Source organism: Glandiceps talaboti, chromosome 4 (assembly GCF_964340395.1).
Source record: "Glandiceps talaboti chromosome 4, keGlaTala1.1, whole genome shotgun sequence".
Classification (NCBI taxonomy): domain Eukaryota; kingdom Metazoa; phylum Hemichordata; class Enteropneusta; family Spengelidae; genus Glandiceps; species Glandiceps talaboti.
This window is the reverse complement of record NC_135552.1, coordinates 19,604,084-19,629,226: the sequence shown is the minus strand read 5'-3', so window position 1 is coordinate 19,629,226 and position 25,143 is coordinate 19,604,084. Positions and strand designations below refer to the sequence as shown.

Here is a 25,143-nt window from a genome sequence, read left to right as displayed (position 1 = left end):
AGTTTACCCTCTGCTCGGCACTGTCGAAACACAAACAGAGAACGAACGAAATTCGAACATCCGTACACAAGTAGTTATCCGTCTACAGTTCACATTTTAAATTGGTCACATGGTCAATACCGTTTGTTCTGCAATCATGTTAAGATCTTTTTGCAGTGTTACCGTAGCTTGTGAAAGAGATTCAAAGTCTGGTATGGGTGGTCACTGTTACATTGGATAATTGAGTTTTAAAACATGTATAGCCTACCAAATCTATCCTGCGTTTATATATTGTAATAGTAATAGCATGCCTGCTGTTACTGTTTATATCATTAACCAAATATACTGCAGCCACTTTGGAAACAATGATTGTGTGCCATCTTTAGTACATTTACTTTATTAATAAACCTTCTTGCAAGTCTGGCTGAAACTTGATAGTTTATCTAATCCAAACTACATGCTCATCCTATACAGGCTGTAACCTTGTTGCCAGTCTCACTGAAGTGATAATTCATCTAATCCAAATGACATGCTCATCCTGTAAAGCCTGTACATGTACTACAAAAGTACAACTGTTACGATGAATACCATGAATATCATTGTGTAATATACACAAGTACTGAATGTGTATTCACCATAGCTGTGCACCATATACAAAAATGTAGACTGTAAGATATGCCGTGTTGCTTCGCCCTCTCAAACCGGAGGGGTTGACATTAATTTTTGGCCAAAACATTGAGTTAGTATTACAGTTATATGATCTATGTAACTAGGAAACAACCCTGTCCTTCACTCTCATTTCACAACATGGTCCATGAGATGATGTGATGTGAAACTACGACTACACACTGACAACTCTATATATGATAGAGGTGCTCAGTACACCAATGACGGGACGCCCTCACACATTGGTAGCAATTAACATCTTGTGGTCACTAGTTTTTTTTAATAAAACACATCCTTTTATTGACATACTAAATGTAACAGATCAATCACTGACTCACAGGTGTTTTATAATATCTTCTTTCAATGACTGCTGCCTTGTATCACTCAGGGCATGTACTTAGATATTTTATGTTTTATTTGTATTTGTTTTTAATAAGGTAAACATTTTATCAAATAAAATGAAAGTTATACTGGTAAATTGTCTGTCCTTGATACTTGGCATGTTTTCATATATTCTGCATCATAATTTAAGGTTGATAATAGACTTCAATATAGTTTGTCTTTATACAACTGCTGACATCAGACCATGGATGAACGGAACCTGTTACAAACAGGGAAAGTAAACAACTGAATTGAATTAATGACACAGAAAAACTGAGACTTGTGTTACATTTCATGGTTTAATAAGAACAGTTGTATAGTTCACATTCACAAACAAGTTTCCAGTTTCTCTGGCACTGATTACATACACATAAAGAGGCCCTAAACCTGTTCCTATCAAACCATGGTGTGTAATACAAGTCTCTGTACTTCCAACATACTGAGCCAAGTGTTTTAATCCAATTCATGGGTTTACTTTCCCTGTTTGTAACAGGTTCCATTCATCCACGGTCTGATGTCAGCAGTTATAGTTTGTGTATGGCAAGATATTTGATAGATATAAAATACACAACTTACATTGATAATGGTGACTCATACGAAAACTTACAACAATTCTTTCCTTGCTAAGTATCGTGTCTTGCAGACAACATAAAAGGTATCGCCCCCTCCCCTCCTCCCCAACTGTTTTTATTACAATAGTCTTGTATATATGCATGATTTCTTACAACTGAAATTATACTCAGAAATAAGCAATATCACTGACGTATACTTGTACACAAAGCTGAAGTCAATAATCCAAGTTTCATGACAAAAATAATAATACAAGGATCAAACACTATAAAGAGATTTCCTTGCTAGAAAGTCCTGATTTTTAAAAAGAACTCTGGTTTGCCTGTCATTCTTAAATGACTTCCCTTATCATTACGCTACATAGACCTGTATCTGCACACGAAGTGATTCAAGCTATTTTGCTTTGTTGATGTCCTTCATTCTTGTTAAGTGTGCCTGAATTACAAAGTCATTATGTCTATAAAACCAGGAAAATCTCCCTAAAAAACCAACAAGTAATATTCTTAGCTGTTCCCTTTAAGCTTTATCATCGCAGTTGATGATATATTTGTGAAGGGCGCCCTCTGTGTTCGAAATATACACACCTGTAATCATAGTAGAGTACATATTATTAGTACATATATTCTGGTATACAAGCTCTGCAGGTCCACATGTACAACTATGCCTATCTCACTAAAGGTGATATAGATGCAACTTACAAAAGCTTAATACTGTGAGTACTGTTCAGATACAAATGACTGATTCTCAAAACATTTCCTTACCATTTGATGGCACATTTGATTTGTAAAATCTACTTGGATTGGTTCAACGTGTAAAAAATTTCCAACCTTTCTTTCAATCCTGATTTTATGTTGGTATATCACAGTACATATATTAAAACCTAATCTATAATTTAACAATACCAAAGCATGTCTGTAAGTAGTGTTTGCTTGGCTCTGTAAATCATTCTACACCACTACCTGCAGGTGTGTCTACACACGGTACTCAGGGCTTTTGTGATCTCATGTTAGAAAATCTGGCAAATTTTGCATACATTTCCATACCATGCACTATGACGTTGGTGGGTAACCATGGTAACAGAGAATAGAAATCTAGGTAAAATTTGCATTGATTTCCATACTTTGCACAATGAAGTTGGTCTGTAACCATGGTAACTGAGGGTGGAAATCTAGGTAAAATTTGCATTTGATTTCTATACTGACATAAGTATGTAGATTTCACCTATTTCAATAAACAAAAAATTCATCATAAGCAAAAGAGCACATATTATTCAAAGCTTAGCAACACAGCTTGAAGACATGTTTGCACTATGACACACATTCCAATGTCCGCAAACAGTGTAAACAAACCTATGTGAAGCTCATGGAAGTGTCCAACTTACATGTGCATCAGAAATCGTAAAATGAACCTTCAAAAAGTGTTACATTGCACCCAAAATATTGCCGAAAGAATCACTTGGAGTGTGGCCATGGACTTGAATACAAGGATTACACACAATGACACTAACTGCTGCTGTAGGAAATACCAACAATCTAAGTCACTACTGGTTAACAACTTTATGATAAGTTGGTAACTCTGAATCCATTGTAAACACACATGTACTTAATGAAAAATATATTGATTTCACACACGCTACTAGGATATACTTCTGGTCATAGTTTTAAGTAAAATACTTAATCACACGCATATTTTGCTAATTTTCATCGTGATTTAGTTTATATCCAAAAGCAAATAACTTCCTCTATAATACATGTCAAGAAACTTATCTGAAATATGTCTGGAAAAGACTTTATGAAAGTAAAAATACTGGATGTATAACTGTTGAAAGGGGAGTCTTTTTCTATATTACTAGAGACTGAAAACATCTTGTTCACTACTTGGAAAGGTTTTTTTGTGTATTCCTGTCAACATGAACTAAAGAATCATACAGGACAAAATATTTTGAAGACACAAATTTCAAACAAATTGTCCACTTGAAAATTATGACAGTTACCTGTGAGGTACACTTTAGTATTCTAAAAGATTACAATATGGCCAAATAAAAAAAAATTAGTGTTTCCGATAACCTGTCTGACCCTAGTTTATGCCTTAAAACGCCCCCCCCCCCCCCCCCCTCAACATTTTTTGAAGGTAAAATGGTAACAATTTACTTCTATTTTTTGGGTACACCTTCATGCCTTTGCCTCATCTTGGCAATATAACAATATTGTCTCCATAACGTGTTTATCCACTTAACTTATAATTATCCTTGTCTTCATTTACTTTTACATTTCATCAAACTCTTATGGAAGTATTGTGACCAACGAGTATCTTATCTTAAAGTTGAAGTAATTTTTACAAATTTCAAGTAAAATAAAATAAAATTCCACCCTATTTTCTGAAATCATGTTATCGGAAACAAACATTTTCTTTTTATTTTGCCTAATCTTTGTCTAAAATTTATCTCAAAATTGCAGCATTACAAATCATTTTTTTCGAATCTTTGGTATTGTGATCTTATCTTGCTTCACAAAGGAAGAGTATCAAAATAAACTGAGTTATATCTCTCTCTGTTATTTTGATGATGGCAAGGTAGAGCTAAAATGACGTAAGCTTGGTGTTTCACTCATTGGACATTTGACACAAAGATAGACATATTTCGACTCTAGACTAACAATAACAGAGACACAATGAAACACAGCAGGATCCTTTGCCCAATCACATTGAACACTGATAAACATTGCTATTCTTTCACAGTGCAGTAAAAACAGGCTTCTAATGAAAACATTACACATGGACTTGAATTGTTTATTTTCTAACTGATAATCAACATTTCAACTTGACTACTTCTACATCCCCACTGTGCATAACACCTATGTAATTGTTTCTTTTGCATTAGAAGTTGTCTGAGGGTACCGGGTGTGTAATAAATGTCAATTTTACATGAGTGAAACACCAAGCCTACATTATTTTAGCTGTAATATATACTATGTTGGCAATGCTGCTATGTACATCCTATTGCAATGATGTCATCTACCAGTCTTGGGTGTTAATGATGTTGAACGCTGACGATCATTGTTCATTTCTTGATCAGACGTCGATATTCTGCGTCTACGGAAAGTTATAAAATTAATGTTATCTCAAATTGTGTTTTGAAAATTCTTTTTTAACATTTTATCAGAAAGCCTCTATTGAATGTCTGTCATCAATTGTTTATTTCGTGGTAGGAGGTTCTTATTCTGCCTCTTCAGAAAGTTAAAATTTTGTGTTTCAAAAATAACATTTGTAAGTCTATTCACTGTCTGGGCATTATCAAACAGAGTCCAGTATTTTCCACAGAAAATAATGAAAAAAGATGTGAGATACTTGCATTACAAAAGAGTAAATGTTTCGAGTTATAACTTCTGTAGTTTCAACAGATCATAGGGTGAGGATCCACAACTCAACAGAAGGACTGGAGATAACCCTTGTCTTTCATAGTAATCTCCCAATGCATTTACAAAAATTCTTTATTATGTATTATAACCAATATTGAGGAATCCTATTGACAAATGACAGTGCATGTGCTTCTGATTCAGCTAACTCTGAAAGTGTGGATTTGAAAGTTTCTGACATGCTAAATGCGTCACTTCATTTGTAATGTACATATTTGACATGACTTTCATTGCAAGACTACTGATTAGTACTGTAGACTATATATGATCATTCTGAAATTTTGCTATAACTTACCGTTTAGTTCTTTTGTCTCTTTCCCTCCTTGTGTCGTTGACATCGCTGTCTGAGTCATCTGATGAGCAACATGTAGAGCACTCACTGTCACTGCTACTACTTGAACTTGAACTTGAACTATCTGATTGCAATGGTGTGGGTCGACTTAAGTCAACACTGTCTGTAAGTGCTGCAAGCTCTGGTCGGTATTTCTAACAAAATGAAATATGAAATTATCATTATTATCATTAAATTTGTTGAGTGGTCTTTTACATTTCTTTTCATTCATTCATTCATTACATAAGATACTTTGACTGCAGTGTGTAAAGAATTTCTCACTACAAGAGAAGTAAATCAGCTACAATATGGGTTATGCTATATCACTTTATTTTTTGCTATTATCGTGGATGTCTCTATTTCACTATGAAAAAAAAAAGGTTGATGAAAAGACACTTTTTTCCCAGACTCTATATCTTTCTCTTAAAAGCAGCAAAACTTGATAAGAATACCATTTTCTTTACCTATACCTTTAGCTTAAAATCTAACATTGCTACCTTATGGTACCCAATACATTTATAGTCAAATTTGAAGTATAAGTTTCTTATAATATATCTCTTTGCTAATGTTATGGATGAAACATAAAATTATTTCATCCGAGGCAAAAATATCAAACCTTTGTCCAAAATTCAGCTCACAGCCAGTAAACCATGATTTACCAATGCAAAATATTATTGCATTGTAACAGTAAATAATTTTGTTTTGTTTACCCTCTTTTCATTTTTTGTCCAAGTATTTATAAATGAGACATGACTGCTGCAGTCATCAGCAAAAAACTGGTGTACATTTATATTGGTGCTGCTAGAGATATTACTAGGCATTACACAAGTGGAGGTCATGTACTGTTGACAATTACTGTAATACTTGTAATGGTGGTGCTTCAAATCAGTGTCTGATTGAAATTTCTGGGAGATCATGTGTGGTGTCTAGTGGACTAGTTTAATTCATCACGTATCTAGATTGCGTGTTTTACAGGATGAGTTTCTGTAGATCCATACATAGTTACCTAAAACTTGCACTGTATGAAAGGTAATAAATCAAAACAGCGACGTGAAAACAAAATTCTCACATGATAACAGACTTTTCATATAATACCAAAATATACAACTAATAAAGTGCTTTACTGTTGTTTTTTTATATCTCTGGACTTATATGACGAAATAGGCATTGACTTACTTTGAATGCAGCATGCCACTTAGCCGATAACTTGGGTCTTCCCCGTACAGTTTTATGCCACACAATGGGTAAATTAGTAACACTACAAAAATTCTGAGTAACAGCGATGGTTGTATCAAGGTTTATAACGACATGCCACCATCCTCCCGGTACAAATACAGTCTCACCTGGCTTTTGAAGGATTTCCAACTGAAAATGGACAAGTTTGAGCTCAAAATGATGAAAATAAATATTGTGTACAATAGATGGCCATGGATAATGGTAGTAATCACTCAGTTTCCTTTAAAAATCATAAATTTTCGAGGGAAAGTTGGAGAACTGTGTGTGGACATGAGTCACAACTTAAATTGGCCGTATGGATGAGGACTGGGTATTTATTTTGGATTTTTAGTTTATAAAACAATTTTATCATGGCTTCCTACTTGTTTTTAACTAAATAAATTGCAAAAGAATGATAACTGTGTAATTTTTTTGTTAATGTATATGCAATAACAAACTTTTTTACACATTTTTTAGCTATTTCCAATATTGATTGAGTTACAAACAAGCCTTGGCATATATTGTCTCACATTGATTTTGCAAGTAGGAAGCCATGATAAAATTGTTTTATAAATTAAAAATCCAAAATAAATATCCACTCCTCATCCATACGGCCATTTTAAGACAAACTAAAATACTGTCTCTATTGGGTAATTGTACAATAGTACTGGCATTAATAGTATTGGATGTGCACTGTTCTGCATCTATGAAGGTGACATTTCTGTAATGATTTTTTTATTCTTATTTTTTGTAAGTATAAATGAAAAGTGAATCTGAGCCATGATATCAATATTTCAGACAAAATTCAAAACTAACATTGGAAATTTCCCAACTATCTTGTTAGAGACACACTACATGAATTGATGTATGACTAAATTAGAATTTACAATATCACTCACAGGTTGACAGTCTTTTGGCCAGGAAGGAGACTGTGTTCTTGGATAGACTATTCTAAACCATGTGACTGCTTCATCTCGCTGTTGACCGCCCTCTCCAGGTCGCAGTTTGACTAATTCTTTAGGAGTGTGAGTTGGGAACATACACCACCTGGCAAGACAATACATGATATCAAAGTTTGGATGGAATTTCTATCACACTACCAAGTACTATCAAATGACACAAAGCAAAGTGTTGGGGTAGGGGATGGTGGTGTTTAGAGATTAATTCATTCATAGTTGCCAAACAACAAAAGGAGTCAATATCTGCCATACAACTCATCAAATCAACAAGGTACTCTAAAAAGTTGAATACCAAGGTAGTATTTGTGAGCTAGGTATACAGACTTGAAACTTGGCAGTAAACATGAAAATATCATTTTCCTGCATGGTGGGTGAGAAAAACAAACAAATCAACACCACAAAGCAGGATCAGTGGCACATGCACTCCCTCATTCCCACGATGGGAACATTATTTGAAGCTTATCTGAATTGCAAAACAAGCGCTATTGTCTACTGTAAAGTGGTGACATACATAATTTTAATTTTCTCTTGTACGAGGCAAGAGACACAGAGATGCATAACTGAAACTATACTCAGTGGGTCTATGTGGATTCCCATAGAATTCAAAATGTACCTTTTGTGTCCAACTACCTAGGCATTTGATGCACTGGTACCCAGTGGGTCTATGTGGATTCCCAAAGAATCCATTCACTGCATGGCACCCAGTGGATCTTTGTGGATTCCCATAGAATCCACCAGTGGATCTATGTGGATTCCCAAAGAATCCATTCACTGCATGGCACCCAGTGGATCTATGTGGATTCCCATAGATTTCATTCACTGATACCCAGTGGGTATATGTGGATTCCCATAGAATCCATGCACTGGTACCCCAAATGAGTCTTTGTGGATTCCCATAAAATTCAAAATTTACCTTTTATGTCCGACTACCAAGGCATTCCATGCACTGGTACCAAGTGGGTCTATGTGGATTCCTGTCCCTGATCTTGCTGGTCCCATCACAAACCATTTATATGGCGGTCGTTTCGCCTCACCGGCATATTTAAATAAATCGTCTTCAAAATACTTTGGTATATGGTAATCACGTAAAAGTTTTCTTCTTTTTGGATGCTGTGAAGTATACAAATAAAAGCAATTTCTCCATGGCTGTTTGAATGAATGGCACTCCAGTTAATTTATTTACCTCATTGAAATCACTGTTTGGTGGCACTATTATAGTACTGGTTTACTGCTAGCTTAGGACCTTGGCAATCAAGTCTTCAGTTTACTAAGATAGCCGCACACTACATGTAAATCTAATGTTCTTCAATGTGGTAGATTGCACAAGTGGGTGATAGCAGTTCCTCTGTTGATGTGATTGTAATCACCCTGTGATCAAGATAGTGTAAACATTGGAAGTACTAAAACAGTACACAGCAAGTCCAAGGAATTCTGTCAATAAAACTGTGTGAAGCCTTCCTACCAGTGTGCCCTCTAATGATAGTCAAATTTTATTGTTGTGAGTCAAAATGAGAAAAACTGGGAAGTCACCAGTCACCACATAGTAAGAGATAGGGGAACAATAAATTTTGGTGCATCACTTGAAATTGTGTGTGTCAGTGTCACGTCAAATTGGCTTAGAGGGCATACTGCTCCCTACTGAGACTGTATTTAAACAAACGGCCATTTCGTAGCTCATCACTTTTGTATCAACATGTTGTGACAATAGTTTTAATTTGTGTCTATCTTAGAAAACTGAAGGCTCAATTACCAGAGTAACATCTTTGCCTGATATACCATACTGTGAATAATCATATATGTATACATCTGACATTGAAATACAGCTTTCACTTGACAATATTTTGCCAAAGTCTTAAACACAAATAGAGGCTAAAGAACGTTGTCAAAGTATTATTGTATCAAACAGAGACATGCATGGTAGTCAAAAGTGAATATATAGATAAAAACATAACTACTGTGTGTTCTTACCTCACCAAAACTACTGTGTTCTTACCTCACCAAAACTACTGTGTTCTTACCTCACCAAAACTTCTGTGTGTTCTTACCTCACCAAAACTTATGTGTGTTCTTACCTCACCAAAACTACTGTTCTTACCTCACCAAAAATACTCTATGTTCTTACCTCACCAAAGCTACTGTCAAATATGTAGAGAGGGCTGTCATCTTTGTTATGTTCCATGTATTGTACATAGTACTTCATTTTCATCTTGACAGAATAGCCATCATTATCTTCACCACACTTAAATTTCTGGTTTCTGTATTTCCTTGCTAACCTCTGAAAGTTAGATAATGATAGAGTGCAAATTTGTCAGATTCTAGAAAATTAACAAAGCTATTAATATTCCATCTGATTTAAAGTGACACGATTTGTTACTGAAACTAGTTTATGTCTTGAAGGGTACAGTATGTGTGTGGGGGCGGGGTGGGAGGTGGGGGTGTGTGTGTATGTATGTATGTATGTATGTATGTATGTATGTATGTATGTATGTATGTATGTATGTATGTATGTATGTATGTATAAAGCTACCTCACTCTGCTTTAGACACTGTATTCAACTACTTCACTACAACCTTGTTTTAAATTTATGGTGTTTGCTCTATTCTATCTAATAACAGCAGTGCATGTGTAATGCGGCTGGCAATAAACATGTATGTTATTAGCACCTATTTCGACTCACGTACAGATAAATTAAAATCAAGAAATCATATCAATGAATAATTTTTACATCGTGTCTGAATTCCAAGAGAAAATATCTCAGTTATCAGATATAATTTGTACAGATTCAGTAAATGGAATACAAATATAGTAGATTCAAGTATCATCTCTAATAAGGAAAAGTAAAATAATCCAAAAACCTCAAATCATCAAATTTACAAACTGTGCCCCCCTTTAGACATCATTTGACGAAAAAATGTTGAATTATGATGTAGAAAACCTACATGTAAACTGACATCCAGCTTACACATCATGTTACACATGCTTACACATCCCTACAGTTTGCATTCCATGCACACTTATTTGTGCTTTACCTTCAAAAATATGTCAATCACGACGAGTGTTTCAGTGTGTATGTAAAGAAGTGTTCTACTCTAAAGATCACTGAATCAGTACAGAAGCCCGTCTGTCATCTCAAACAGTTTATACAGACTAACTGTGAGTAATGAGAGTTACTTAATCCTCTTTCTACCAGTGGGATATTTGTTTGCACAATAAACCATAAGTTGGGAAAAACAGGACTAAAACATACACGTCATATCATTTCATTAAAAATGCCAATCACTGTAAAACATACATGGTCATATTACATCTTCATTTTGAAACGACAATTCAGTCAAACATACAGTCAATACACTGTCAAAGAGTTTCACTATTTTGAAATCTGGAAGTGATTTCAGTACTATAGACTTTACCCGTTATCCTTCCATCATTAAAAACTGCCAAGAGACATATGTAACCTATAAGCTTGCTAATAATGTAGTCATGTCATGAACAGATTAAAAGTATTATATTTACCTTTGCAGTCCACTTTTCGGTAGCCCTCCACTCTAATTGATCATTGGAAATAACGACAGGTTTTAATGGTTTCTCGTACTGTTCTATGAATTCTTCTGTGCTGAATTTTGTTGCATCAACTCTTTCCACATGATCAGGAACAGCATCAGGAGACAGGTCAAGTAGTTTGTGATAGTTTAGTTTGTACCAGTCCTGTCTCTCTTTTAATTCTTGGATTTGGAAGAAGTAAATAATAAACATTTTTTGTAAGAATGATGAAGCTCGTATATGTCATAGATGGGGTTTGGTGTACACATACATCTGAATGGAATGGAGTGCTGTGGATAACTGTGGCAACAGGTTGGCTTAATTAATTTGAATTAAATCCATATCTCATTATTGGGTTGGAAAGTGTCTTAATCATTTGGAAGTCATTCAAGTCAGACAAGCTAACTATTACCGTAGTAAAAATACAAATAATAAACTATTACTGTAGTCAAAATACAAATGATAGAATTCACTGTTGTCACATACTGACACTACATGTACATTCACTATGTTTTAGTACGGACACTATTACTAACACTGCTTAATTCAACTTTCCACTAATGTTACTTGTATATAATTAGTGAGGACTTATCATACAATATACAACATAATGTCTTAGCAGTTACTGTAACTGACAAGTGTACTTACAGTAACAAAGACATTATTAACGAGATTGCTATCTCAGTATCTGTAATGTATACATGACCCATTTGCATGTGTTATTTCGGTATTGTAGTACTACTGGTAGTAGTGGTATCCAGTCAAAACGTCCCCGGGTCAAAACGTCCCCAGTTTCCATAAGTCAAAACGTCCCCGGGTCAAAACGTCCCCAGGTCAAAACGTCCCCGTCTTTCCATTTTCCTCGACCCAAACTATTTGTGTGTGAGTGTATGTGTGTGTTACATTATATCCTTATTTCTTACTATTTCTTACATCACAATACAGTAATGTGAATGCGTACCCACCTCAGGTGCCCAAAATACGTTTATGCGTAATCATTGTCTTGGGCAACCATCACTTTATTTACGGGAAATCAGACAGATTTGAGGTCGTAAAAGTCCTCCAATTTTTATGAAAATGAGCATGTAAATCACGAACAGAAAATGGTTCGGAATATGGGCATCGATACTTGACCGTGTTTTAGGGAAGGAACGGAAACTGTTACACAGTCAAGTCTCTTGGTTAAATGTTGGTCATACCCGAGGACGTTTTGACTCGGGGACGTTTTTGACCCGGGGACGTTTTGACCCGGGGACGTTTTGGTCATACCCGGGGACGTTTTGACCCGGGGACGTTTTGACCCGGGGACGTTATGACTGGTAACCGTAGTAGTAATACTGTTACTGTAGTATATAGCTGTATATACGTAGCACTAGTAGCAGTCATGCTTGCTTGCGGAATACGGGACTCGCTTTTCAAAAGGGGATATTGTCAGAATCGGGTCCCGACTTAAACCCACGTCTGCAAGCAGGACAACGCTAGAGCAGCGATGTACTACTAGTAGTAGTACTACTGGCACTGCGGCATGCTACAGACATGTACATCAAGTAATAAAATGTTTTGTATAAACACGCTTATGGGGGTTACATTAAAAACCCGCCTCAGAGCTGGGTAATTCGTCCTCTTGCTTTGCATAAGTGTGACACTTAGCAGGTCACTACTAAAATTTCACTTTTAACATTATTTTATCACTGTGTTCTCATATATGTAGTCACAACGTGCGTTTCACTCAGCATCAACTAACCTGGACGAGCAATTTTCTTGGCTTCCCTTATTCTCTTACGCGCTCGATGGTCCATTCTATGGATCCAAAGTTGGTCAAACGTCTTCTCTTCTCGCAGGTGAATCTTATAAGCTATGTTTTCAGTCCACCTCTCGTCTTATTTTTCTGTCACTCTTTCGAAATTTTAGCAAAAGTGTGAAAAACGGCGCCTCTCGTACGACCTTCGTCAACCTAACGTGTGTGTTTGTTGTTGTTTCATAACTCGATGACAACCGCTGAGCGGGGGCGCTATTGTCAATGATCCACCTGACAAGAAAATGAACGTGTATTTCTCTTGGCTGTGGTAGCACTGCGGTGACAAGCTTAAGTCCACTGGATGTGTAGTATACGAGGAGTTCATTAAATAGTTTGAATAAGAAAAAACTAGCTATATGCACTTTCATGACTTTGCTATGCCATATCGGCACAGAAAAGAACAAAATAGGTGCTTGCAGACTGGACTCGATTCCGACAAAGTCCCTCTCCTTTGTGAGAACCGAAATCGCACTCCGTCTGCAAGCTGGACTGGTAGGCCCTCCTCAGAACCCAGTACGCTTACTTGTGATATTACATGTACTTTATTTTTGTCGTTTAAATCAAGAAAAAAAGAGGGTTCATAAGCTAATCTAAAATCATTAAAATATATATTTCCTACTTCAAAATGACTACCTAAATATATCATCTCTCCACTCTATTACCCCCCCCCCCTCGTTGTGTGAAATAATTTCTTCGCCAAAATGTCCATGACACTTTTCTTAAGTTTACTCTCCTTTTGACATTTTCAAACTTAACTTTAGACTTAATAATAGTGAAAACAATGCCTTCATATAATTTGACGTATGCATCACAGTGAACATATTAACCATTCTGTGTCACGTCTCGGTGAACTTGAAGTACTGGATGACCTTGGCATCCGAGGAAATCAATCAGATCACTGTCTGCCTATCTACCATTCTCATCTACACACTCTGATTGCTACATGCATTGAAAGGCTAATTTTAACCATTATTTCAACAGTTCATGTATTATTAATTAATTTCGGATAGATTTTACACCTGACACAGTCTTCAATATTATCCAGTAACACACACCGACTATAACAAGAGTAAAGTGAGATTTACTGATCAAATCATAGTCTGTCAATGATGAAATTAACAAAAAGCGAATTTCAGCTGAAATATATAGTACTGTCATGTACACAGACTGGAGTAACTCTAATGTTGAATCACACATCATAACATAGCTATCAATGTTATCGTCAGAAAATATCAAATTTTATTGACTGCCAACAGATCTATCAATATGAACGTCAGTAAATATCAAATTTGATAGCATCATAACATAGCTATCAATATGGTCGTCAGGGCTATGCAAAATTCAATTTCTTTGCTAGCAATATAAACCATCTTTTTAAGTATGGCCTTAAGTAAATATCAATTTTGTTGTTAGTATCATAATATACCTCAGTGTTTAAGTAAGCCTTACTGTCGTTAAAAAATATTACTCCATTACTGCAGTTTTGAGAAATCGAATATCTATTCTCTAATGGACCTCGAAGGACTTAAAAAAACTGTAAATGAAAGCAGGAAGTAATATAGTGATGCGTTCTAAATGATGAAGGATCATGCAATCAAATGTCGTTTCCGTTTTATCCGGTATGGTCCCGGGTATGGTCAAATTTCATTTCAGAAAACAACGTCGAATTTTACCCGTGGGGAGTGTAAATCGATATTGTTTACCTGACTTAGTAATTGTACATATTATCTTCGATTCAAACAATTTGTGCCAGCTGTGCGCCCTCAGGTAGGTAGTAAATTTATTCGTAAAAGGATCTCGATGTAAGTTTATTTTACGTGTTTTCGAATATAAAGTTCACGCTTAGGTAGTTCGTGATCGTCATAAGTTGCTCCTGACTAAAATCTGAGCCTCAGTATTGTTTGGACAAAGGGTTCAGGAGGTGAAGAGCTCCTAATATTGCTTACTTCCCACGATGCATCCTGTCAGTGTACACCAGGACTCTTCTGGTCCAGACTTTGTTATATTTATCTCAGACCAATTATAGTGGTCTGAGGGGTTATCATTGACTCTCCACCAACGTTGGTGGCGGGTCTATGGTTTTATAGATGCCGCGCAATGCAAGGTTGATAATAATGACTTCTGTGTGGAACTAATTACAATAGACTGTTTATTCGGTCTATTAAAGGAATACATGGTCTAGCATAAGATAACGGAATGATTAATTTCTACTTTGCAGAAATAAAATGACATCACACCTTTCGTTTCTTGAAAGTAAAACGTCAATTGAAGATAGTATAGGAGAATGATATCAGTAAATACTATGCTTAAACGATGTAATTGAGATAATTCACATTTGGAAATTTGTTGAAAGGGTGCGTTTAAGTCTTTTTTGTGCAAGAATATCTTTCTTAATTTATATTACTTCAAGTTGACGACTGTTTGTATGATCAATTGATAAATGTAAAGGGATTTTAAAGAGTATAGTGTGTAACTAGTATGTGGGTAGCTGTGGATTTGCGGGTCAATATGCTTGCAGATTTGCGGGCTGTGGGTCAATTTGCGGGTTGCGGGCCAATGTGCTGGTCAATTTGCATGTCGCTGTTGATTCATGTGCCAACGTGCGGGTCAACATCTTACACAATTTTTGAATATAGTCTTTGGATCAAATTGAACACGTAATTACCAAAATCTCACTTCTGGACCAGTGGGCCACTGCTGGTTCTATACTTAGACTAACTTTAAAAATATAGAAACATAAGGATCTGCTCCATGGGCTTCTTTAAATTTGGAAATATCATATAACATTTATCTCTTAATCTCTTATTGTAATTCTATAAGATTCAAAATGTCTTTAGCCAATCTACAGTCGATGAAATGAAAACCACAGTCATTGCAATAAGTTGTTTATTAAACCCAAAATAACAACATATGCAGTGTGCCAACATTTAACGAACTAATGGTCTACGATAAGTAGAAAGTAAAGTGATCAGAGTGGGTACATGTATTTGCGGGACTGGTAAAGTTTATTTCTTATTCAAAGCCTAGACACGTGGGTCTCAAGAAAGTAATAATAGTTAGCCTACAGGTCTCAAATAAGTAATTAGAATTCGGAAATCCATGCATGCATTTCCTACTTAATAATCTTACACAAAGACATAAATTAATCAGTGAACGCATTTACTTACGACCAGCAAATTGACCCGCACTTTGACCCACTGACCCACAAGTCGACCCGAAAAATAATGGTACTATTTTAAACTTGAACACAACTTTTTTGTGGTATGCGCATAGAAAATCTGATCTCCTGTGACAGGCTAAAGCATTTATTTTTTTCTGATCAGAGATTACATTTATACACAATCACGAATAGAAATAAACGAATTTGCTAAAAATCCCAAATGTTTATATGTGACAAATTTATCCGATGTTAGAGTAGACGTGTATCTATAATCCACACCCTTTTGATGGCAAGCTGTCTCCGACCCCGTGACCTTTGACTTATTGCCATAGCATTCTTGTGATGTATACCCCTGGGTTAATAATGGAGCATTTAGTACACCAATCTTTAAAATTTAAATAACGAGGGAATATTAAAGCACACCTCTGAGTTAAGACAGCGTACATGATCGACCCCGTAATACGTCAATATTGCATATGCGATATCTATCTCACTCACCTGTTCGCATAAATCAAACCAGATGCCAGTCTGTATACATATATGAGTGGGTGATATTCCCCATTGCATGCATTGTTAAGGTATGCTTGTCACTTGCGATTCATTATATTGCATGCAAACAAACCAAAATGTCATGAAATCTAACCCCAATACAATCATCCTCTCTTGTCTCATGTGATCGAGCATGGACACATTGTATATGACTATCACTGTAAACGATCCATAGGTTGGATGCTACAATCTACAGATGTTTCACTGCATATTCTAGGGTTTACTGACACACCATATTAACTCTATGACAGTGACAATTCAAACACATTAACACGGATCACAATCACCTTGTCTTATAAGGGCATACATAAAGGCAAGTAAAACCGAACGCATCATGGAGTATTGATCATGGCTCATCATTCTATTCATGTGAAGCTACATGACATTCGAGAGGAAGAAAATATTTGTTTATATTATTTGATGACCAAGATCAATCTCTGCTATTAAAACTAAACGCGTAGGCCCTCTACTATCATAGATTTGACTCCAAAGTCTTAACAGTATACATCTTGATATAAACATTGCAATTCTTAAAATCTGTACCTTTAGATAACCATAATACTAATGCAGTGTTCTATTCCAACAGTTTAACCTTCTCACAGTATTGCAACATTCACCACGCATCATTTAGTTTTAGATGAGAAACACAGACTTACAGCATAGACAGTGGAGGGAGACTGTCTAGGCTTGCAGTAAGTCAACTTCTCAGTTTTAATCATACCATACATAGTGGTGACAGATGGTCATTTTACAGTAAGGTTACCTCCATATGGTAATCAGCATTTGTGCCAAATACAAAATATGTTTAAGTGACGTCACTAAGTTTGACTATACTGTTTTACAATATTTACATGACAGACCGCAACTAAAGCCATTCCCCTCCCCTTTTCAAGGTAGAGTCACAGTGTAAATGATAAAATAATGTACATTGAAACTCATGTAGGAGGAATTCTGGCTTGAACATGTCGTGAACAGAGGTGATTGAGTATGCATACACAAAGAGGATTTATAACAGACAATTACGTTTTACCATTTGGTACTCATATCATAACGTGCTTGGATAATCGTATACGAATTCCTGGCGAGAGATTAACCAGTTGCTAATCAGACTTTAACACTTTTAAATCGTTGGAATTATATGAGAATATCACAATATGAATACAGAATAACCACACCATTCTATAACGGTTACAGAATATTTATCATATGCAAACTATTTAGTAATTCGCAACGAAACACTATGTAACTTGTAAACATATGGCTAATGAAACGACAGGCAAAGTTTTGATAGGTACACGAAATGCCCTGAGTGGATAGTGAACGCAATGTATACATACATCTAATTGTAGTACAAAGCGTCTGTCAGCACCCCACGTACAACGCACTGCTGTTTGCCATGAGGATCTACGGATGATGTGAATTGTGAGCGGTATCATTAAAGTGACATTGATATCAGTGAGATTAGTCAAGTAATCATTGACAGCACATCTGATTACAATTACTTTGTCCAATTATCACCACACATTTATTCACTGCTCATATGGACACAATAATAAAACTTGTTTTACAACATTCATGTGCATACGGAGTTATTCACTGCACACCATGAACACAATAATAATAATATACTGCAACGTTAAAACATTCGTAAAGCATACAGAGAGTTATTCATTGCTCACGTGGATACAATGATATACGTGGTTGAAACATTCGAAAAGCATACAATTATTCACTGCTCACATGGATACGACTGTATACTTGGTTAAAACATTCGTGTATACACACTGGCAGAATTATTCGCTGTTCACATGGATTCACATTATCGTTAATATTGTAAATCAGTAAAGCATTCCTAAAGAATACATGTGTATTCGCTGTTCCCATGATACGACCACATACTTGGTTAAAGTATCCGTGTATACACAGTGACTTACTAGTATCAACATTCTTGATACCTTGACTTTTTCATGTGCTTTAGACATATAGGGAATTTCGTATCAGAATGAATAAAGGTCCAACTTTATCACAAAACAAAGTCATAATTTTAAAGGAGCTGATATTACTTTGTTATCGTAAGAAATATACATCCGTTTGTAGTTTTCAACACTTCTATAATACAATTTTAGCCGAACAGATTTACATCTATATTAGTTGTAACCATGGAAACCCCTACTATTTATTTCAATTCCTGGGAAAGATCTGTATATCCAGGTTAGCGATTATTCTTTATAATAGCAGCCACTTAACCATTTTAAGAACGAAGGAAATGATTATTTCGTTACGGCAAATTAATATTGAACATCAAAAGACATGGTAAATCGCTTTTACGCCAACTCTATTTTGTTGTGTTTTAAAAAGCCCGACTCTCTATCAAGATGTTATTCTGTCAAACTCGACGTCGACGTTAATTTGGTCATCAGAAGCATTTCGAAGGGCATCGACATTACAGTATTTCAATGAGGGTCTACGTAAGGAGGATCCCACTTGATAATGTAAAGACTACACGCTAGGTAAATAGGGTAACATAATTTATGTAACTTTAATGGGAATCGAAAATTTCTATATTTTTTCAATCATCTTTGGAGAATTCTTCTGAGTAAATATGCGAATTCATCGGAACTCACGACGTAGAAAAATTAAAAGTATGTTTCAATTGGAAATGCAATTTAACTGGATGAGAGGGAAGCTGTGAGGAAATGAGTACGTTCGTCACGAGTAAATGTAATGTAGTTTAGCTATATGAATCGTAGCTATGACGAGCTAATAACATTCACGGGGGCCATGTCGCACAGTTATTCATTTGGTGTATTTAGTTGAATGATGATGTGTCGCGCTGCCTTCCAGTGGAGCCTAGAGTACTCGTGGTGAGACAGATCTCCCGCCAGCCTAGTATTTTGTATAATTACATGAAATCTTCTACTTCCTTTACAATGTAACATGCAGTCGTTCGTTCGTCAAGGATTATCCAGCTATACTGTTGTGAGCGTGCAAAGTTCGTTACAAGGATGAGACAGAGGACATTAAATACACAGAAGGTATTACATGGTCATGGGTGAATAAAGCTTTAAAATGTAACTTAGGATTGATTTCTTATCAAATAATGAAATATCACCAGGACTACAAATTGCTGCTTTGGATTTTTGGTTCATTCCCTATGTAAGACTAATTGGTACATTCATTGTTCAGGTTTTGCACGTAGGATCAACATCAGACCTATACAAATCCTACGATGACTAATTGACGATAGTTTGCCATTCATTAGGAACTGACAGAGATGAAACAGTCTGACGTTAATATTAATTACCCAATCGATTACATCCCACTTCTTAAAGACTTGCCGCCGCACTGCCATGTCACAAGTAGGATTGTCACACGTAGGACTGTCACACATAAGAGTCTCATCCGTGATATATTGCGTCCATTCTCTTTAGACACAAAGTGATTGCTCAATAAACTAGTAATGCACACACCTGGAGAGTACATGTTTTAAATGATTTGAATAATCTTGTTGATTTCATTCCATAGAAGTCGTGTATTGCAAAGAGACTGAAACAATAGTTTTCTTTGTTACATTATAATATACAACCCGTTTCAAATTATCGTTCAACGACTCTGATACAACCAGAGGCAGAAACCAATAAGAAACAGCAAGATCGCATTTCTTGCTCCATTATATCTATTATGAAGTAAACCATTTATATGTACTACAACTAGCTAAATGCAGACACGCCGACGCCAATGCTGTGACATCTGCATTTGATCGATGTCTGCATGGTGGCACCTTAGTTCATGTCATTTAGACAAAATGTTGAAAGAGACTGTATTCGTGCAATGTTGTCATCTTACAGTGCAATATGTGCAGTTTCTTATTGGTTTCTGCAAAGTTGTATCAAACAAAAGCCGATGAATGGTAATTTGAAACGGGTTGTATGTATGTGTAAACACTGCGTCAGTGATTACTCATAAAATGCTCCATAAAACCTGCTGGGAAATCCGTAGCATTATATATAGATGTTATACCGTAACGATTCAGACATCAATCACCCTATATGTTTAATAATTCATCAAATTTTAGAATTGATGGGCAATGTATTAAGAAAATATTACATTACTTTCAGATAATACCACATCATAAATTTCACATATTATGTATAAATTATGAATTGATAGCTTGTTAACTTCCTACAAACCACTCTTACAAAGTCCCAAAACACGACATATCTGCTACATCATAAATTTAAAATATTACATATAAATTATGAGCTTGTTATCTTCCTACGAGCTACTCTACTTGCAAAGTTCCAAACACAACATATGACATTACTGAATTATCATGTGACTTTCACGTGATTATTACATACTATTTGGAAGAAGCGTTGTTACCAAAACAGAGAACATGACTGCTAATTTCCTGTCACGTAAATAATTGAAAGCCACAATAATCATAAATATGTGTGTATGTATGTATGTATGTATGTATGTATGTATGTATGTATGTATGTATGTATGTATGTATGTATGTATGTATGTATGTATGTATGTATGTATGTATGTATGTGTGTGTATGTATGTATGTATGTGTGTGTGTGTGTGTTTGATAACTACATATGGACTCATGTGAAAGTGGCGATGACGTAATCAGTTCGTAAATATAGTTTGTGATAGGCATCAGATCTAATCAGAACTAGACTTCATTTTACATATTTTACTAATACCTTTGAAAGGAATGCACATTTTTTAGCACAACTGAACTGATAAGATATAGGCATGGTCCGGTGTCTGTCTGTCCGTCTGTGTGTGTGTGTGTGTGTGTGTGTGTGTGTGTGTGTGTGTGTGTGACTTACACTCAAAAATTGACAGACCGATTGCCTTGGTATTTAGAGGGGACATTACTTTTGGAGTGTAGTTTGGAAATTGTTCAAATGAAAATGATCACATCACAGGTGTGTGATTTGGGTCAACAAATGTTATTTTTGGTCAAAAAACATAAAAATCATAATCTATTGGGTAGATTGGTCAGAAATTTGGTGGGAACATTCTTAGGGGTATGGGATTAAGATTTGATGACGATATGATAATGCCATCAGTAATATGCAAATTGGGGCTAAAATGTGTCCTTTAATTCCACGATTCGGCTGCAATTTAATGGGGCTGCATTTGGGAGTGTATAGATGAAGAAATTTTCAGCATATAGTGATCTTATCAGCAGGGACTGAAATTTGGTGAGATGTTTCTAGAAGTGTTATTCTGCAGGTTTTGTTCAAAACATTTTGACAATTGGCCCTATCGACCTTGACCACACCGTTAGCAAAACCCAAATGCCAATATATTCTCCTAAAATAACATCATCTGGTAGGCAAGTTGGTAAATATTCAAAAAAAAGTATGTAAATATCCCTAGCAACTATGACCACGCCCATAGCAGCAGCCAAACAATTGTGTATTTAACAAAGATTCTTAGACAAGTGAATAAATATTCAAAATGTGTATGCAAATGTGCCTAGCAACAAAACCACATCGATAGCAACAGCCAAATGATCACGTATATGGCAAAGATTACAACTGGGATTAATAGACAAATGAATAAATATTCAACAAATGTATGCAAACATACCTAGCAACAAAACCACGCCCATAGCAACAGTCATATGATGATGTATATTGCAAAGATAACACCAGGGTTTCATAGACAAATGAACGAACATTCAAAAAATGTATGCAAATATGTCTAGCAACATGACCAAGCCCACAGCAACAGCCAAATGATCTCGTATTTTGCAAAGATAACAACATAACTGGATAGGCAACTGGATAATCATTCAGCAAATGAACACCTATATCTAGTATGGATCAACATGTGGATACATATTTTTAAAAGCTGTTCAGTTGTGCTACAACACCATTGGCGCAATTTGTTGTTATCAAATCGAGTTACTCACTCTACGTACCATATTTGTAGATGCAGTTTCTGTGAAAGATAACTTCTACATAGTGGCCTCTCCTTGCCCCTATATGCTTAAAAAAATTAAAAAAAATTAAATATATATATATATATATATATATATATATATATATATATATATATATATATATATATATATATGTTTATATATACATACATACATACATACATACATACATACATACATACATACATACATACATACATACATACATACATACATACATACATACATATATATATATATATATATATATATATATATATATATATATATATATATATATATATATATATATATATATATATATATATATATATATATATATATATATACATGTGTGACACAACAATGAGTCTAACGGGGATCGAGACGTCATGATTTTTGCTAACAATGTGCTTCCATAAAATGTTGCATTACACCTCAGACCACCAAGCACCCACCACACAGAGACCGGCAAGCAAGATAGCAGGATATTGATATGTTTGGTGGTCTGAGATGCACATACATGAGGAAGTCTGACTTGTTTGCATGCACAAGGACTTAGCTTTAGGATGAATAGATGGCCTAATATCGGTTGCTGCGATTGTCCCTCTTTTACTGTCCGTTCTATGCAACGGGTGACCTTTGCAATTTATATATGCCATCTTTAATCAGTGCTACTTTATTGCAATATAAACCTCACCCCAAGTCTTGCAAATAAATGACTCTATTGTGTGTATTGAATTAGATACATGTTAGTTTACAGTAACTTTGAGTGATAAACAGACGACAAGATGATGATAACCATATAATGGATGGATTTGTTTAGCTGACTAGATGGGCATACAAATGTTTCTCTCGTCTCCATAGATGGATCGTTCGATAGTCACTCTCATACATCTAATGTCCGTGGAAAAAGGAGATATATCCCTGATACGCGAGTACATTCTTGTGTTAGTAGGCAATAAGCAGCAGGCTTCCCGTGACATAGAAATAATAAAATGAATAACAGACATTCCCTTGACGACATAGAAACTTATCTGCAGTAAGACATGTATACACACATCGTTACCATGGTTACCCTAATAGTCACAGTGAAAATTAACAAGCAGTAAAAGCTTTTCACGAATGACGTGGTACACACTAGGCAAACACTTTTTAAATTCTGAAGACGAGACCGACTTAAAGGCTTTATCCAATCAAGACGAATACATGTAATAAAGAAAGAGCTGCAAGATGTAAAAAGACTAGAGTATACCATAGATATATACACCTCTACATTTTCACTCCAGACCTTGCTTCTATTACTAATTGTATTTCCAGTACACATCCTAATTTAGCGTTTCCACTTATAAAATAGCCCAAAGCTATCTATATCCTGGACATCTCCTCTTAAATTTAGAGAGATAGAGAGAGCCACTGTACAGGCTTTACTTAACATATTGGGAGTAAAATCAACCAGAAGAGATTAACAGCAAAATTAAAACTACGTGGATACAAAAATACAAGAAAAGCTGATGATGAACACAAGTATTAATTGATATCGTAACCAGCCAACTGAATCTGAATGCTCTCGAAGACTTAATTCATATAAGTGACCTAAAAATAACGTTAACACACAGTTGATATTTATAGGAATACCAATTAATGAATGCTTACAGAGCAGAGCAACTTCGTTAAGTGTTCCGATAGTTCTCTGTCTCACAGTGCTGCATCACAACTAACCAGATGTAAACTGAATGTCTTCCGTAAGGGCAAAGTTTTGAGATTGTCGTTCCTACAGACAATTGTTGGAATACACTTGAACAGAACATATGTAATAAGTTATTTTTTCTCATTGATTGCTATTTGCTTATTGTTGTTAGTGATCTCCTGGCCAACCACAACATGTACTGTGACATTTGTTGAAAATGTAAAAAAAAAAAAAAATAAGCGAATCGTCAAACCACCTTAGACAATATTTCCTGACGAGAAACAATTTTTTCCTTTTTAGTGGCCTACAAAAATATGCCAATAATTTATTAAAACTAAAAGCTACATCAATAATATTTTCAGGACAAGTGCGCTTTGGTATCGCAAATGCATGTGTCAAATTATATTGAATTTGAAGTGTGCATTCTTGAGATATAGCCTAATTACCGAAAACCATTAATTATGTAAATGTCTCGTTAATATTCATGGGATATTTACCGAAACCTAATCAGTTCTTGTCACTACCCTACAGAACACATGCAATAAATTTCGTTTGAATTGAGCCAGTCGTGTTTTAGAAAATGGTGATAAAGTCGCACCACTTTAGACCACAGTTCCTGACGAGAAACTATTTTTTTCTTTTTCGTGGCCAATCGAAAATATGCCAATAACTTATTAAAACTAAAAGCTACATTAGTAATATTTTCAGGACAGGTGCGCTTTGGTATCGCAAATGTGTGTACCAAGTTATAATGAATTTGAAGCGTGCATTCTTGAGATATAGCCTTAGTACCGAAAATCATTAATTATGTAAATTGCTCATTAATATTCACGGGATTTTTACCAAAACCTAATCAAGTTTTGCCATTACCCTATGGAATACGTCTTCAAAATTTCATTTGAATTGAGCAAGCCGTAATGGAGAAAACGATGACACAGACAGACA

General features: G+C 35.4%; 1 protein-coding gene across 1 annotated transcript; it reads right to left on the bottom strand.

Moving 5' to 3' along the window:
* Nucleotides 1-3,744: 3,744 nt before the first annotated feature.
* On the bottom strand, nucleotides 3,745-12,876 carry LOC144433890 (bifunctional arginine demethylase and lysyl-hydroxylase JMJD6-like). Its single transcript, XM_078122284.1, has 8 exons — nucleotides 12,799-12,876; nucleotides 11,028-11,236; nucleotides 9,637-9,789; nucleotides 8,428-8,624; nucleotides 7,455-7,602; nucleotides 6,517-6,705; nucleotides 5,305-5,495; nucleotides 3,745-4,686 (listed from the first exon to the last, which is right to left on the bottom strand). Exons 1-8 carry the CDS (start codon nucleotides 12,851-12,853, stop codon nucleotides 4,605-4,607), a joined length of 1,224 nt encoding a protein of 407 aa, XP_077978410.1. The 5' UTR covers nucleotides 12,854-12,876; the 3' UTR covers nucleotides 3,745-4,604.
* Between the last annotated feature and the right edge of the window lie 12,267 nt (nucleotides 12,877-25,143).